This window comes from Leucoraja erinacea, chromosome 29 (assembly GCF_028641065.1).
Source record: "Leucoraja erinacea ecotype New England chromosome 29, Leri_hhj_1, whole genome shotgun sequence".
Classification (NCBI taxonomy): domain Eukaryota; kingdom Metazoa; phylum Chordata; class Chondrichthyes; order Rajiformes; family Rajidae; genus Leucoraja; species Leucoraja erinaceus.
Genome location: NC_073405.1, coordinates 3,069,959 through 3,088,594, shown reverse-complemented (window position 1 = coordinate 3,088,594; position 18,636 = coordinate 3,069,959). Strand labels below are relative to the sequence as shown.

General features: G+C 42.0%; 1 protein-coding gene across 3 annotated transcripts in view; it reads right to left on the bottom strand.

The window, feature by feature from the left end:
- Positions 1-18,000, bottom strand: part of LOC129710999 (ran-binding protein 3-like) — an 81,906-nt gene extending 63,906 nt beyond the window's left edge. For 2 of the 3 annotated variants that reach the window (XM_055658336.1, XM_055658338.1), the window contains exons 1-2: positions 17,906-18,000; positions 9,365-9,423 (exon numbers count right to left, since the gene is read on the bottom strand). In XM_055658336.1, the coding sequence (XP_055514311.1) occupies positions 9,365-9,423; positions 17,906-17,927 (81 nt within the window). In that variant the 5' untranslated portion in view covers positions 17,928-18,000. The remainder of the gene's footprint in view (positions 1-9,364; positions 9,424-17,905) is intronic. The other variant, XM_055658337.1, reaches the window with a different exon arrangement.
- Positions 18,001-18,636: the final 636 nt, after the last annotated feature.

Genomic DNA, 18,636 nt, shown 5'->3' with positions numbered 1-18,636 from the left:
AACACATATGTCAAGCTCAGCAATCAACAAATCATCCCTCTCTCCAAACTCATCACCAAGATCCAAGGCCTGGACATTTGCAACTGGATCGTCCACTTCCTCAATCAGTTGTGGATCAGTCAGGTAACAATATCTCCTTACTGGCCATCAATCCAAGTGCACCTCGGGTCTGAAGAAGGGTCTCGACCTGAAGTCACCCATTCCTCCTCTCCAGAGATGCTGCCTGTCTTGCTGAGTTACTTTTTTGTCTATCTTTGGTTTGTCAGCATCTGCAGTTCCTTCATATGCACCTCAAGGGGGTGGTGTGTTTAGCCCCCTGCTCTACTCTCTTTATATACATAACTATGTGGCTAAGCAGAGCTCCAATGCCATCCACAAATTCACCTACTGCATCACTGTTGTTGGGCAAATCAAGGGCAAGGGGACATATAGGATATCTGGTTGAGAGGTGCCACAATAACACGTCCTCACTCACAAATCCAAGGAACTGATTGTTGACTTCAGAAAAGGTAAGTTGGAATACCATGTGCCAGGTTTGATTAGTGTGTTGGTGGATCAGTGTTAGCAGCCTCAAATTCCTGGGCGTAAACATCTCAGATAACTTGTCTTGGGCACAGCATAATTGTAATCATGAAGAAGGCTTGCCTTCAGAAATTGTTCAGAGATTTGGCATACCACATAATACGTCCATACAGATGTACCGTAGAAATTATCCCGAATTACTGTCATAGCAATGTCAAAGCACAGGAACTCAAGAAGCTGTAGAGTGGTGGATTTAGCCCAGTCCATCACAGGCACAGCGCTCCCCTCCATCAAAAGCACCTACATGACGCACTACCTCAAGAAGGCAGCAGCTCCCATCAAGGGTCCCCCATAATCCAGGCCATGCCCTCTTCTTGTTGCTACCGTCAGACAAGTGGTACAAAAGTCTATAACCCCACACCATCAGGTTCAGGGCCATTTACTTTCCCACAACCAAAAGGGTCCTTGAACTGGCTTCCACAACGTACCTCAGTAAAGGAATGCTCCATATCACCTTTTGCACTACCATGGACTTGATTACTAATTTTTTTGCACTGAGGTTTTTTTTGCACGGTTTTAATTTTCACTGTCCTGTATAATTGATGTTTCTGTGTGCTGTGTCATTCCATGTGCCTGTGATACTGTTGGAAGCAAGATGTTCACGGTACCAGCATCTCACTGCACTTGTGTATATGGCAATAAACTCAACTTAACTTCACACTAGTTGCAAAGAACAGGCCAAAGATCTTAAAGCAAAATAGCTGCATGGATTATCAGTGGTCCCTCTGCTGCAAGAGGAATGAAAATGTGGCGCCCACATTTCAAACGTTAGAAATCGAGGTTAGACACTTTTATAAATGGCGGTGAACGACTATTCATCTTTATTTATTCTCAGGTTATCACTAGCAAAGCTAATATGTACTGCCCATGCCTAATTGCCCGATGAAGAGAGAAGATTTCAAGCAGATACAATCTGGAGTAAAGGGACGAAAATTCTCAACGTTGAAAATCCAGTGTCGACCAGAAAAAAGTACAGCTCTTTGGGCGACTAATTACAACGATACAGGCGTCACGTGTCGACATGTCGCGGGGTGACACCTGTACGGTCATGAGTAGTTGCCCAAAGAGTCGTACCTTGTTCTGGTCGCCGCTGGATTTTCAACATGTTGAAAATTTTCGATGACCTTCTGCGTCTATGACGGATGCCAGCAAGTCGCCGAAAAAAATTGCGTAAGTGGAACAGGCCCTTAACAAGTAAGCCAAACTGGGTAATAACAACGGACTTCCTTTTCTAATATATTGGGACAATATTAAAAATCTCGCCTTTTAGCATTATTTATGTTTCTATTTGACCACATTTGAATTGAAACTAATGACACAGCAGTTTCTTTGCTTCTTTTACTTGTGCTTGCTGTTCATTCCAATGTTGTTGAGTCGAACAAATTTAAATTCCCTGTGGTAGAATTCAAACATGCAACCTGAGATCAGCAGCAGTAATCCAATCATTATGTTACTACAACTCTCAAATTAATTGGTTATTTCCCCCCAAAATAACACTCCTTCTTTTAGACAAAGGAATTACATGCAGTGAATTCTCCAAAATAAAACAGCATTTAATATTAAGAATTGCTATCTTGTACTCAGTTATGAACCTCTTCAAGTTAAATTTAGTTCCCATGCCTTTTTTTTTAATACAAGACAGCTGCTGTATTTGATTAGCATCTGAATGAAAAATAAAACTATCATGCAAATAAAAATGAACTATGGACTTTGTTAGGCCCATCTGGAAGAAGTGGGTCATTAGACTGGGTTTAAAAATTCATGAACTAATAAATAAGCTACTCTTTATATTTGAAAGATTTAACGATAATATTACAAAAAAGGACAAAACAAATTAGTTGGGGTTTATTTAACTTGTCACCAGTTTGTGAGTCCCGCAGGTCTTTGACCAAACAGCACCCAATTTAAGCTAATTAGCAACAACCATTTAAAACAGCCGTGTTAAAGATTTGCAATTGTTTTCACTTGTTAAAGCTACATCTTCCTATTACTTGATCCCAAATCCTCCACGAGACAAAACCATCAGAGATGTATTTTACATGCACGTTTTAACATACACAAATAAATCAGAAACCAATTTTCCACACCATTGTATAACATTGCTGTTTATATTGGCCAAAACCAAAAGTTCGTCCAGTAACTATGATATAATAAAGCTATAAAGGTTTAATGGTGTGAAGTGAAAACTGTTTTTATAGAGACAGCCCACAGAATTCATATTTTAAATTATAGTGCAATTGCCCTTTGCAACTAAGAACTCTTAACAAAAGTGAAGTCGACAAATTGCCGGCTAGTTGAGACGTTTGCAATCTTCTTTTAGTTTTAGTTTATTATAGAGATACAGCGCGGAAACAGACCCTCCGTCCTACGAAGTCCACATCGGCCAGCAATCCCCGCACACTAATACTATCCTATACACACTAGGGACAATTTACACTTATACCAAGCCAATTAATCTACAAACCTGTACGTCTTTGGAGTGTGGGAGGAAACCGAAGATCTCAAAGAAAACCCACGCAGTCCCGGGAAGAACGTACAAACTCCGTACAGGCAGCAACCGCAGTCGGGATCAAACCCGGGTCCCCGGCGCTGAAAGGCAGCAACTCTACTGCTGCGCCACCGTGCAGCACGAGAATAACTTCCATACAGTTGTCAGTATGTCAGAAGAATAATCATCTCCTGGGTTTCTGTTCCCCCTTTTTCATTTTTCGACCTTCCTTTGTCTTCCCTTCTGATTGTGTCTCATTTATTTATCTCCACAGTTCTACTTTTCATTGTTCATATCGTTGTTTCCTATGCTTTTGTATGTGGAGATGGCACCTCATGTAAGGAATCACTCTCTGGTGGAGAATACAAAAAAATGATCTACCAAGAAGATTGTGGACACCTTTACTGTTCCGCATTAAGGATAAAGGAAAAATTCCATACCACGGGCTGCATTTCCACTGATAAATATGAAGTGGCACCCAGGAAGCAGCTGCACAGAAATGCAAAAAGTAACAGTTGGAAGAAAAATTGTATTCAAGGTGTGAAGGAGCAAAGAGGACAGATTGGAAATGGAAGATGAAAGATGTTGGGAAGGAACTGGGAACAGGAACATTTCATTCAAATCCAAGCCAGGGAAAGCCTTGCTATTAAAAAGATTTAGATATACAAAATCCTCTGCAAAGTTATATGAAAAGCCTTACGAGATTTGATAGAAACATAGAAAATAGGTGCAGGAGTAGGCCATTCGGGCCTTTGAGCCTGCACCGCCATTCAATATGATCATGGCTGATCATCCAACTCAGTATCCTGTACCTGCCTTCTCTCCATACCCCTGATCCCTTTAGCCACAAGGGCCACATCTAACTCCCTCTTAAATATAGCCAATAAACTGACCTCAACTACCTTCTGTGGCAGAGAATTCCAGAGATTCACCATTCTCTGTGTGAAAAATGTTTTCCTCATCTCGGTCCTAAAAGATTTCCCCCTTATCCTTAAACTGTGACCCCTTGTTCTGGACTTCCCCAACATCGGGAACAATCTTCCTGCATCTAGCCTGTCCAACCCCTTAAAAATTTTGTAAGTTTCTATAAGATCCCCCCTCAATCTTCTAAATTCTAGCGAGTATAAGCCGAGTCTATCCAGTCTTTCTTCATATGAAAGTCCTGACATCCCAGGAATCAGTCTTGGTGAACCTTCTCTGTACTCCCTCTATGGCAAGAATGTCTTTCCTCAGATTAGGTGACCAAAACTGTACGCAATACTCCAGGTGTGGTCTCACCAAGACCCTGTACAACTGCAGTAGAACCTCCCTGCTCCTATACTTAAATCCTTTTGCTAAATCTTGCAATTTAAAAGCTTTTTTTAAGTATTGAAAGAGCAGGCTTATCTGATGTCCTGAGGGAGGAAAAGATGCAATTCTGTACATCACACCCAAATTTGACAGGGGGCAATTTATAAACATCATTAAACCTTGTGAAAATCTTTTGAAAACTGTCTTGGAACCGTGTGTGGTTGCAGGTTCTGGATACCAGATCAAGCTTTTTCAGAACTCAAAATTATATTAATAGGCACAATAGGGACGATACTAGTGCCGGACAAGCAGAATTTCCAGGCTGCACGTGACACTCTTTCAATTAATGAAACAAGGAACGGCAGATGCTGGTTTACAAAAATGGACACAAAGAGTCCTGTAGTGACTTAGCGAGTCCAGCAGCATCTCTGGAGAACATGGGTAGGTAACATTTCAGGTCAGGACTCTTCTTCAGATGAAGAAGGGTCCCAAGCCGAAATGTCACCTATCGAAGTTTTCCAGAGATACTGCCTGACCTGTTGAGTTACTCCAGAATTTTGTGACTCTTTCGATTGAATTGCTTTTAGATGCCATACGAGAGAATAATCAATTTTCCTGTGAACATGGTATGTTTCATAGAAGCAAGCGAGTGAAAGGGAATTCAAGAACCCGGGCACAAATGTGTGAAAGGGAATGTGGGTACAAGAACCAAATATGATGCCATAGAACTTTATTTATCCCAGCAGGGAAATTGATCGGCCAGCCGTCATAAAACAGAAAATACGTGAAATTAAAGTGACGAGTGGAAAGGATTGGGGATGTGCAAAGTCTGGGGGGGGGGGGAGACAGTCTACCCCACGACAGACGGTGGAGGAGTTGTACAGTTTGATGGCCACAGGGGGGAAAGATCTCCTGTGGCGTTCTGTGCTGCATCTTGGTGGAACCAGTGTTGTTGAAGGTACTCCTCAGGTTGACCAGTGTGTCATGGAGGGGGTGAGCTGTATTGTCCAAGATGCTCTGCAGTTTGAGGAGCGTCATCTCCTCCAAGACCCACCTCCCATGAATCCAACTCTGCCCCCAGGACGGAGTCAGCCTTCTTGAAGAGTTTGTTAATCCTATTGGCGTCTGCACATGGCAGCAAAGAAGATGGCACTGGCTACTACCAACTGGTAGAACATCTGCAGCGTCTTACTACAGTTGAAGGAACGGAGCCTTCTCAAAAATGAGCCCGAAGATAATCACGTAACAATTGTCACTAAACACCTCCAAGACTAAGGACCTGATTATCGACTTCAGGAGGTCACAGAAGGGGGAATAAGCCCCCAATCTCCACCTACGGGGACAGTGTGGAGAGAGTGTCCAGCTTTAAGTTTCTGGGCACTCGCATCTCAGAGGACCTCACATGGTCCACCAACCGCTGCGCTGGTCAAAAAGGCAAAGCAACGACTGTTCTTTCTGAGAACATTGAAAAGGACTGGTCTGCCCCAACAGCTGCTGACAACCTTCTACCGCTGCACGACAGAGAGCATATTATCGTATGGCATCTCTGTGTGTCATCCACAGAGCGCAGAAGATCATTGAGACACCGCTACCAGCCTTGGAGGGCATCTACCACACACGGTGCCTCAGGAAGGCCGTCAGCATTCACAAAAACTCCTCACACCCTTGTAATGGACTGTTCGAACTACTCCCCTCCGGCAGACGTTACAAGGCCTTCTACGCCCGCACCTCCAGACTCAGGAACAGCTTCTTTCCCAGAGCTATAGCTGCTCTGAACCGGCCCTGCTGCGTGTCCCCCGCCCCCACGGATGTTCACATCACACAGACACATCTGCACTTTGATCTGTTTTGACTATTTTACAAACCATGTTCTCGGGGTATCTAAACCTAAATTTTAGTAGTTACTTAAGTTATGATGTCGGATGGAAGCTGCATATCCAAATCTCGTTGCACTTATGTGCAATGACAATAAAATATATTATTATTATTATTATACTGATACCAAACCAGCAGTTTTACAGAACCAGACAAAACTTCTTATGCCCTTGTTTTCTCTTCTGTGATGGAATTGTTTCAGTTGCATGATTCAGTCACTGCAATACCTGCATTTCTGCAATCCAACCTTTCTTCAAAAAAGAGGCAATCTCTTTTTCCCCATTTACACATGTAAACAGGGAGGTTCAATGGTTCTCTATTATCTCTGATACCGAGGGACAGTGAAATTCTTTTGTTGCATGCAGTTCAGCAAATTATTACCAGACATAAGTACAATCCCAGATTAAGTACAAAGTGTATAGAAATAGCCGATTGAGACCTTATGCAGGAGCTGGCCATAAAGGCCCGTTGCAGCCGTCGTGCTGCTTGCAGGGTGGCACGCCTTGCACAATTATTCTTGCACAACTGTTGACCACGGCCCTTTACAAAGTCCATATCAGCACCTCCATTTCATGGTGCAAGTAACGAATATCCCATTTATACTTAAAAAGATCAACTTGGGAGCGATCAGCAATGTAGTGATATTCTTTATCAAAATGCTAACCTTTTTAAACTAAACATTAATGGCACATTGTATCCACCCAAAAGCATTTTTGCTCATCTTAACTTATGTTCCGTTCTCTCCTTTCTTCCACAACTTGGACCCATATCCCACTCATTTTCAAGTACATTCTTTCAGCCTCCAATGCAATGAATTGTACTGATTTGTTCTTGCTTCAAATACTTTGCCTTCAGTCTTGTGCAGCAACCCACACTAAGCATACGATGGGCACGTTTCCATTACTGCCTTTGCTCAAGCCCTTTCAAGCACTTGTCCGCCCACTATCCAATTCAACTCATCAGTTTCAGTTTAGTTTATTGACACGTGTGCCAAGGTACAGTGAAAACCTTTTGTTACGCGCTATCCAGGCAGCAGAAAGACAATACCATTCATGCACCATTCAGTTCATTCTAGCCTACCCTCGCACCTCTGCTCTCACATTTCCCAACAACATGCCAATTCCTTTTCTCCTTCTCTCCTAATTCATCCATAACAACTTGCATATATATAATGCTTTATTGTGAAACAAAATAGCCAGCCAACTTCAAATAAAGCGAGAAAATTTAACACTACAACTGGAAGAGAAAGGTTAAGAGACCTCATCAAAAGCTTATTCAAAAACAGAGGTCCAGCATTGGGACAGAACAAGATAGAAAAATGCCGGAGTAACTCAGCGGGACAGACAGCATCTCTGGAGAGAAGGAATGGGTGACGTTTCAGCTCGAGACCCTTTTTCAGACTGAGAGTCGGGAAGAGGGAGATATTGAGATAAAGAAGTGTAAGGTGGGAGAACGAGACATCAATGGGTGTGGAGATCAAAGAAAATGTAGAATAGATCATTGTTAGCTAGGAGAAGGTAACAATAAAGCAAACAGAGATAAAATGAAATCAGGGACAGTCAGACTGGTCGGAGAACTAGGAAGGGGGAGGGGGAGGGATGGAGAAAGAGAAAGTGTGGAAGAAAAAGTTTGTGGGAATCGGCAAAGTAAGATTAGACGTATTACCTCCAGTCTGGGAAAGTGATGAATTGTGGATGGTGAATGTAAACATGAAATGGAAGGAGATAACGAAGTTTGTTTACATTTCTGAGAAGTTACAATAGATCACCCGCACCCCCTGCCACTAGTAGCGTAGATACGTTGCAGTAAATGGGAGGCTTATGATTAGCTTGGGATGGGGATGGTGACGTGGGCCGCTTGATAGATGAGAAAGAATTATGTCAAGATTTGCATGCATTGTGTTTGAATTGTATTAATCATCTGTTGTTGAATAAGATTAACATAAGCGAACAGTATGTTATGACTAATGAAACAATTGGTACTATGTCGTTGATAGAATATTTTCGTAGAATAGTATTTAACAATAAAGTCTCTTGAAGCAAACCTGTAACTTTTCATTTTTTCCTTTAATTTCCCTCCAAATTAATTTATTCCACAGAAAGCAAGGGTTACTCGGAGTTAGAATTCAATATTCATACCACTGGGGTGTAAGCTGCTCAAGCGAAATATGAGGTGCGGTTCCTAACTTGAAGTTAGAGAAGTCAATATTCATACCGCTGGGGTGTAAGCAGAGTGTAAGCTGGATCTGCAGTTCCTTCCTGCACATTAGGTCAGAACATTTCAGTTGAATTTCCCCAAAAAGTAGTGCTCAGCTGGAAGAAACTTCTGCAGACAATGACAGGACAAAGGAGTAAGGGAGAGGAGCAGAAAGCCCAAGGGGCAGGAGAGAAAGCAATAAAAACGTAAAAAGATAATCTTACAATGTTATTCGTTAAAACCTATCAGAATCTACTGTCAATCACACGCTACCAGAACATCATGTCCAGGATGAAATTTATTTCTGAAACTTAAATTGTAATAATTTAATAATGGCCCTCCTGCCATCAGAACTTCTGCATTTCTATCCTGAAATACGCAACTTACATCCAACACACTGAAATGTTGTATCTGCCATATTGATACACGGTGACTAAACTTAACAAAGTATTCACAAAACTCATAAAATATGCTGGATTGAAAGTCATCAATATGCAAAATTATTCTCCCATTAACACTCAACAGGAAAAACAACCAAAGCTAGATTACTTCTGTAATTGCTGATAAATAGAAAATTAATGAAAATGATCTTACAATAGTATTTCTGTGACAAAAAAGCAGCGTTCATTGCAGATTCAGTCAAGAAGATAATCAAGGAAAAATATTACATTTTCTGATAATAAAACAAGGATTATAAATAAGAAACTAAATTTACCCTGCTCCAAGTAATGGATGGCTGAAACACATTTCCAGAGCAGTCACTTAATTTGGACTCAAGAGACTCCTCTAAAAAGAATCAAGATGCTGGTTGAGAAGTGAAAACTTTAAGGCATTTCATAATTCATAAAAAGACAACCAAATTATAATTCACTGCCGATCTGTTGTTTAATAAAATGAAATATAATTCAATCAGTGCCTTGGTAGAATGCTTACCTTCTGTCCTTTCTCGTTTTTTTGGAATACAAAAACAGGCGGTGCAATGGCAGGCTTCTCTGTGAACAAAGAACAGACAAGAAATTAGCATGTACATTTTAAATCACAACTACCTTTCAAATGAAAACTGCTGAAAACATTCAGTCCATTAAAACCCATCTGCAACCAATCCCTCTTACTCCACATTCCCTTCATTCATTCATGAATCGCACTTCTTCACTTTCTCCAACATATATCTCATACTTCCATTTAACAGGTGCATTGTCACACATGTGCACAAGTCCAAACAGTATATCCTTTCTCCCTCACATTTCCGCTTCCATCTGAACCACAGGACCCTCCAAACCTCCACATGCTTCCTTAACTCATGCAACAACACTAACCCCATTCAATCCTCTCCACAGATTGCTCGTCATGGACAATATGCCACGCATAACGTAGTTGCACATCCTATCTTCATACGATCTCCAATACCATCACATACACTATCAAGCACACTCATCACACTTAAGTACTCTGTACTCCTTACATTATCTCTGACACACATATCCACCCTGCCCACCTCCGCCAGAGGCAGGGACTATCACAACATTTAAGAAACAGTTAGACAGGTACATGAATATGACAGGTTTAGAGGGATATGGGCCAGAGGCAGACAAGTGGGACTAGTGTACATGGTCAGTGTGGGCAAGTTGGGCCGAAGGGCCTTTTCCCACCCTTTAAGACTAAATGATTATACAAAACATATGAATCTCACACGATTTAATTTAGTATTTACAAGCACATAATAATCTATTTTGCTTTCTCACCCTTATGATCGCCTCATTCTTACCCCCGAGGGGTTTCGGCCCAAAACGTTGCCTATTTCCTTCGCGCCATAGATGCTGCTGCACCCGCTGAGTTTCTCCAGCACCTTTGTCTACCTTTCTCCATGCTATACCTCGCTACTTTCAAACACATTTCTATACTGTACATTATTGTGACAGCATGCTCATAATCACCACTCTAACATGCAGACACTCACTCACAATTTGCCTTACATCTCCCTTCTGCCTTACATCACATACAATTCCTTGTGCTCTCATTCTTTTCATGTTTCTCACTTAAATCTTTCCAAACGTTTCTCTTTACAAATGCTATCATACCAAACATATTGTCATAAACTTTCAAAGTTAATGTGCACTCTCTACTCCTCACACAAGGAAAAATGATTACAAGGGAGTTAGTAAAGAACATAAAATAATAATATACTATTCTGTACAGGCATTTAGCATTGATTCCTGTAACAAGGACAGTCCCACACAAATTACCAAGCAGAATGTTCTCACAGGATTGCCCCAGTGCTCGTGGATACACAGTATAAGAGTGTATTCACAATTAACATCAATGGATTTGGTGTTAAGAAAACAAAAAATGCAGGAAATGGAGATAGTGGAAAGATGCAGTTAATGTAAATTTTAGCGATATATTATCACTGAATGGAAGAACAAGCTCATTGATCAGTCTGAAGAAGGGTTTCTCCAGCATTTTTGTGTAAGCTCATTGACTATGTGGGCTGCTCCTGAACCTCTCTCATATTCTTATTCTCTCACTCCTGTCCTCACTTCACACACAGGTGCCCCACCCCATACAGTTGTCTGTCTCACACTGCCCTTACACAGTCGCTAACATTCCACTCCTATTCAACCTTGCTACCAAACATAGACAAGCCATGCCATTATGGTATGAAGATTCATGCTTTCCATATCCAATAACACATATGCAATACTGAACACACACCTCTTACACCCGCGGTTCCTCTAATGTATCCCCTGGACACAAGAACACACTTTCACTCGAAAATACTTCTGTCAAATTTGCTTTTAGTTCAACAGTAGTGAAATATACCATGAGGAAATGGTCAGGAGTTTTCTCATTTGGAAACAAGCAAAATGTACATCGGCATTGCTGGTTTAACAGAGTAACTGCAAATTAGTGCAGCACTGATGTCTGCCAGTCCATTATTTGTCCTGGGTTTTTTTTTGAATGAGCAATTGTTTATTTTTTTTAGAGCGCTGTAAATTAATATTCAATTATTTAACGAACTCCACTTTGATAGATTGTTTGGAATGTTTCAACCAATCTTTAGCAATGTATCCCACTTTCACATCCACTCCCTACACACTAAGAGCAATTTGCAGAGGCTAATTACCGTACAGACCCGGAGTGATCCCACACAATCACATGAACATGCAACTCCACACAGAGTACTCCAAAGGTCAGGACAAACACTCTGATGCTGCGAGGCAGCAAATCCATCACAGTGCCACCTAAATTATAACTTTTATCAGTTCTATTAAGTTCTTTAAAAAAAAATGTCATCCAGTTTCTCCCTATATCATTCATCTGAGGCACTATTCTATAAATCTTCCCTTCACCCTCTGAAACTTTTCCCAAAGTACAGTATTCAAAGTACTCCAGTTGGGGGCACGGCAATGTTTTGTAACGGTTAGGTATGAATAATTTCTCATGTAGTTGACAACCTTATTTATGAATCCAGCTATTCTGCATGCCTTCAAAAACAACCCTTCTCAACATTCCCTCTACATTCAAAGCCTTTGAGTACTTGTGTCCTGAAGTCTTTGTTCCCCACAGGTGCTAAATGGCCTATTTCTAGTGCTAAAATTGTGTTTCCATGTTATATTCCAAAAGGTACACAAAATTGCTGGAGAAACTCAGCGGGTGCAAAATACATTCCAAAATACTCCTTTCATTATCTATTATACCAAATATTTCAATTAAGTTACTGATACAACATTTTTCTTTGTTTACTCAGATATTTCCAAGTGCCAGTTAATTTCATCTCAGATTGGTGCATTTAAATGTTGCACTGTTATGGTTATTATGGCTATTAATTTATAATATTTTTGATTTTTAGATTATGTGTGTTATTGAATTTATAGGTCTGTTAAAGTACAGCAAGTTAAAATGTCATTGTTCTGTTCTCAATAGGTATGACAGTTAAACGCTCGTGACTTGGTACATGATGCAGTGAATGTAGTGGGGGAAACGTATGCTCAGGGTGATTGACGTGGTGACAATCACTCTAGCTTCGTCCTGCATGGTACAGAGCTTTGAGTTGTTGGCATTCATGGAACTCATCCAGGCAAATGGGATACTTCATCACACCTCTGATCTGTGCAATGCAGATGATGGAAAGGCCTTTGGCGTCAGGAGGCGAGTCACTCACCACAGACAAGAAGCCTCTGATCTGCACGTACAACCGCGGTATTATGGCTGGTTCAGTTGATTCCTTGGTTAATGTTAATGATAATCACAGGATATTGATTATGGGCGACTCAATCTTGAATGTCAATGGGAAGCATTGCAATTTGGATTCTCAATTTTTGGAAATGATTATTGTCTGGCACTTGTGTGGCATGAATGATATGTGCCACTTCACCCACGCCAGCATGTTGTCTATATCTTGCTGCATGCAGGCACAGACTCTTTCATTTGACGAGGATCGCAATGTTCAATTTCAATAGCACCTTTATCAGCAAACATCACACTTTTGGTCTATTGACAGAAGAAAATGATGTAGCAGTTGAAAATTGGGCTGAAGATAATGCCCTGATGAATCTCTAGCAATGAGGCTTTGGACGGAGATGATTGGCCTTTGACAAATGCAACCATCTTTCTTTGTGCAAAGGATGCCTCTGGCCATTGGAGTATTTTTCCTGTGACACACATTGATTGAGTTTTACCCGCATGTCTTGATGCCACAGCCAGTCAAATTATGTCTTATTGTACTAGGAAGTCACTCCGGAACCAAGTGATTGTGGTAAAACCCAAACTAGGCATCAATGAGCAAGTGCTGTTTAATAGCACTATCGATGACAGTAGAATATTCGGGAAGAAGAGCCAAATTGGTTTGGGTAGTTTTTTTGCATTGCTAGTTGGAAGGCAACTGAATTTTGCTACTGAACTGGAACAGTTTAGCAGAGGTACGTCTGGTTCTGGAGCACAGTTCTTCAGTATTACAACCATGATGCTGCCTGACTCCATTGACTAAGCCACATTCAGTGTTCTCAGCCATTTCTCAATGTCATATAGAGTGAATCAAATCAGCTGTTCACTGATAAGAAACTCAGAAAGATGCTGAAGTGGATCATCTATTTGGCACGTCCGTCTCAACATGGTTGCCCATGCTTCAACCTCCTCTTTAGCACTCACATGCTAGACTCTTATACCATTAGGCAATGGTAGACTATGGAATATGTCAAGACACAAGGTTACAGATTTACATTTATGCTGCTGTTGATCGTTGTGCCCAGTTTTGAACTGTTCCATTTAGCATATGTGTAGCACTACATAATAAGATGGAGAGCAACTTTATATACAGATGAGCCTCTATCTCTACAGGGACAGCGCAGTGGCCTTGTTCAATGATATCATGGATGCATCTACAGATATATTGGCAAGGACTAGATCAAGTTATTTTGACCTGTCTGGATGAAGGAGTTTGATCCAAATCGCCGACTAACCATTTCCCTCAACAGATGCAGTCTGACCCGCTGAGTTCCTCCAGCAGTCTTTTTTGCACTGGATCAAGCATATTTGTCCTTTAAATTGCTTTACTCAATACCCGCCGCAAACTCAATTTGCAGCTTTATCCTTCAGAATTTGATCAGCTTGATCTAGGATGGTGATGTCAAGCTATTTCTGTAAATCGATATAAGTGCCCCACTCAGAATACATTCTGTGCTTCTTCCAAGTGTCGTTCAACATGGAGTAGCACTGATTCATCAGCTGAGGGAGGAGGAACAGCATGTCTCCTTTCCAACGTATGACCTAATGCCGTGAGTCTTCCTTGGATCTGGAGCTGATGTTGAACAGGGGATACTCTCTCTAACAGCTGTATACTACAGTGCCACCACCTCTGGAAGGTCTATCCTGCCAATGGGATATAACAGCCAATTTAAAAGCCTCTTAAATATTACCATGGTGTTTGTTTCCACCACCACCACCCCTGGTATACCACGCATACCCACCATTCTCTATGCAAAATGTTTGCCCCACACATCTCCTTTAAACTTTGCCCCTCCCACCTTAAAGCTATGCCTTCTCATCTTTGACATTTCCACCCCACAAAATGTCTGCCTACCTTTCTATGTCTATTATCATGTCATACACCTTCATCATGTTTCTCCACTGTTTCCATACTGCTCGAGTCCATCAGTCTAGGTCTCCCCTCAACCTCGAACGCTCCAGAGAAAACAATCTAAATTTGTCCAACTTTTCCTTATAGCACATCTAATGAAAGCAAGTATATCATATGCTTGCTTTACCACTCTTGGGGAACTATGGACTTGGACCACAAGATTCTTCTGTAAATCAATGCTGTTAAGGGTCTTGCCATCAACTGTATACTTTCCCATTATATTTGTCCTCCCAAATGGTGACACACCACACTTGCTCAAATTAAGCTCACTCTACCATTTCTTCAACCATACTGTAACCAATCCATATTCCACTGTATCCTTTGACGGCCTTCTTATAAATCTTTCTGTAAGATCACCCTTTATTCTTCACAATTCCAAAGAACACAGGTGTAATTTGTTTTGCATTTTGTTATAGAACAACCATCACTTCTCAGGAATTAACCTTGTGAATCTTTTACTGCTTCCAATGCCAGTATATCTTTTCTCAAATGAGTGCAAAATCATATACAGTATTCCAAGTGCATCCACACCAACATCTAATACAAGTGACAATATGTCCCTATTTCAGAGCTCCAATACCCGTACAAAAAAAATCAATGTGCCATTCTAACCCACTCGCAGTACCAGCCTGATAACTTTACGTGATTTAAGTGCACTGAGATCATTTGTACTTTGTGCAAATGTTATCAGTGCAACATGCACCCCCGCCTATTTTAGTCTGATCAGCAAATATATGTCACTCTGCCCCCTACTCCGTCATAAATAATTGAGGGTTAAGCAACGGTCCTTGGGAGAAGCCACTAGTACCATTCTTCAAACCTAAAGAAGGCTATTTATTCAGATATCTTGCTGTCGATACGACAACCAATCTTCGATCCATACTAACATACCTGCCCAAAGTTCTCATTTTGTGCATCAACCTTTTATGTCGCATTGTCACAAGCCTTCTAGAAACCCAAATGGACGTTCTCCTCAACCTATTACCAAGTATTTGGAGGCTCAGTCCACCTAAACCTACCTGATCTCCCGGTTGCTAACCCCCTCCCATCCCCACACAACCTTTCTGTCCTAGGCCCCCTCCATTGTCAAGGAGAGGCCCAGCGCAAATTGGAGGAACACCTCATATTTCGCTTGGGCAGCTTACACCCCAGTGGTACGAATATTAGCTTCTCTAACTTCAAGTAACCTTTACCTTCCCTCTCTCTCTCCATCCCTTCCCCTTCCCAGTTCTCCGACTAGTCTGACTGTCCTCGTTTACATTTTATCTGTTTGCTTTGTTGTAACCTTCTCCTAGCTAACAATGATGTATTCTACATTTTCCTTGATCTTCATCCCCTTTGTCTCGTTTTCACATCTTACGTTTCGTTATCTCTGTATCTCCCTCTCCCGATTCAGTCTGAAAATGGGTCTCGACCCGAAATGTCATCCAGCATTTTGTGTCTATCTAAGTATTTAATGTGCCCTTCCTATATTTTTGACCTATTCAATTTCTATTAACTCCCCTTCTTCAATTAAGGCAAAGGCAAAGTATTTATATTGTATTTCAGTCAAGATGCTTTTAATTGGTTTATTTAGTTACCTTTTACCAATTATGGATATGGGAGGAACCAGAGCACATGGGAATTTCTACACTGCCACAGACAAAATATATAAGCTCATACATTGATAAAACCTAGTGCAGGATTGAACCTGGCTCACTAGAAATATAAGGTAGCTACATTACTGTGAAATAACAACATTAACTGCTGCTATAAAGTGTTGCCCCAAGGTGTATTTAGATATTCTGAAAGCCTTTAATAAGGTCATATAAAGGAAGGTTATAACCAAGGTTATAGCAAAGAGAACACAAAAAGATGGAGTAATTCAGCAGGTCAGACAGCATCGCTGGAGAAAAGGAATAGGTGACATTTTGGGTCGAGACCCTTCTTCAGACCAAAAAAGACTGAAAGGTCTCGACCCAAGATGTTACCTATTCCTTTTCTCCAGAGATACTGTCTGACCCGTTGAGTTACTCCAGCTTTTTGTGTCTATCTTTGGTTTAAACCAGTATCTACAGTTCCTTCCTACACCAAGGGTATAGCACATGGAATGGCTAGTAATATATTGCAATTGATTAAAATTTAGGTAACAGAGAAAAATCTAAGAGGGATTAATTGTCTTTCTCAGGTTGAGTACAGCAAATATTTGTGGTTGGGTCGGCGCTGTGTACAGTTTTTATCTTATAGTTCAATTGATAGATATCTGGATATTAAAACCCAAGGGTGGAGGGTGGTGCAGAAAAATGAACCCACGTAGAAAAATCAGACATGATCTAAATTAATGACACACCTAGCTCGAGAGTCAAATGAATTTCTTATTATTGTCATTCATGTCTTCCCTCTACTCCATTCCCAAGTCTGTCCTTCAACCTCATATTCTCTCCCACCCACCAACAAACGCACTTCCCCCACCCATTCCCATTAGTCTGAAGGATCCTGACCCAAAACCTCATTGATCCATTCCTTTGCTGACCCTTTAAGTTACTGTGGCACCTTATGTTTTACTCAAGATTCCAACATCTGCCTTCCTTCGTGTCTGTGTTGCCTTTCAATTCTGCACGATGCCCTGACCATACTTCTCCCATTCCACCAAATTATCTTCCCTTAGTTCACCTCAAATGGCCTCCTCTTGCCAAACTATCTAGCTTTATCCCCCCCAAACCGGATCACAGTCCTTAAACGGAGGGAAAATGTGCATTTGTTTTCTAAAGCTCTTCTTTATCTTAACCCCATCCTCCACCCTACTCGCTCCCTCTACTCTGATCCGTATTACTTTCCTTCACCCATCTTCAAAGACAGACAGGGATTCCTCTCCTTTCTCCTGATCAGTTTTATCCTGGTGTCACCCTTCTTGCGTCCTATCACTTTACTTTTTCGTCCTAGACTCCTGGCATACCTCCCCCTTTCTTTTTCAGACAGATCAGAAGTCTCTTTCTGTCACCTACTTTGGTGTAGCTTGATCTATTTTTAAACCTTCCCTTTCAGTAATTTTCCCAACCGTATAATCCTTCATTTCCAAAATCATCAAACAGATTATTTCCACTTAATTTTGTCATTAATAATGTGTGCCCTCCCCATCCTGTAACTCAACGAGGCCTCGTTAGCCGGTGTTCTGTTGTGGGTGTGTGTCCTACTCCTCTCCCCTGATGCTCCCATTCATTGGGAAGGGGCTGCCGTAACCCTTCTGGCTGGCAGATGGATGGATATTTCCGCCTTGTGCATGGCGGATTACGCGGCCGAACATGCGCCTTGGTCCGTCCCGCATCCCCGGAGCGCCGTGCCCGTTTTCACTCCCTTACCTTCGTTCGCCAGATCCGCCATTTTGGGATTCTCCGCGTCCCCACAATGCCCGTCGGACGGAAGGTGGCGGTGCGCACGCGCACGCGCGCTGACCCGTCCGCCCCCCCCCCCCCCCCCCCCCTTGCCCCGCGCATGCGCCCCCGCTGGCCGCGCCCGCCTCTCGGGGCCACCGGCGGACGGCCGTGCAGTGCGCGTGCGCGTGCGTGCAACACCCCCCCCTCCCCCTCCGCACCGCCCGCCTTGGTTCCGCGCATGCGCCTCGCTGGACGGGCGCCCGACGGACAGAAGATCGCAGTGCGCACGCGCGCTGCCCCGGCCGCGCCACTTTGAGTCCGCCTGCCGTCCTGCGCATGCGCCTCGCTCGCCGGGCGCCACTGGCGGACGGCCCTGCAGTGCGCGTGCGCGTGTGCGCCCCCTGCCGTCCCCGCCGCCGCCGCCTGAAACTGTATTGTAATAATAATATATTAATTATAATAATAATCACACTTTATTAGCCAAGTATGTTTTGCAACATACGTTGAATTTGATTGATTTATTAGCCAAGTATGTAAAAGCATGCAAAGAATTTGATTTGCCACACAGTCCACCCCCGGACACTTATTATTTATTTTTTTTATTCAAAATCGTTTGCTATGTCGCTCTTCAAAGGAGATGCTAAATGCATTTCGTTGTCTCTGTACTGTACACTGACAATGACAATTAAAATTGAATCTGAATCTGAATCTGAATC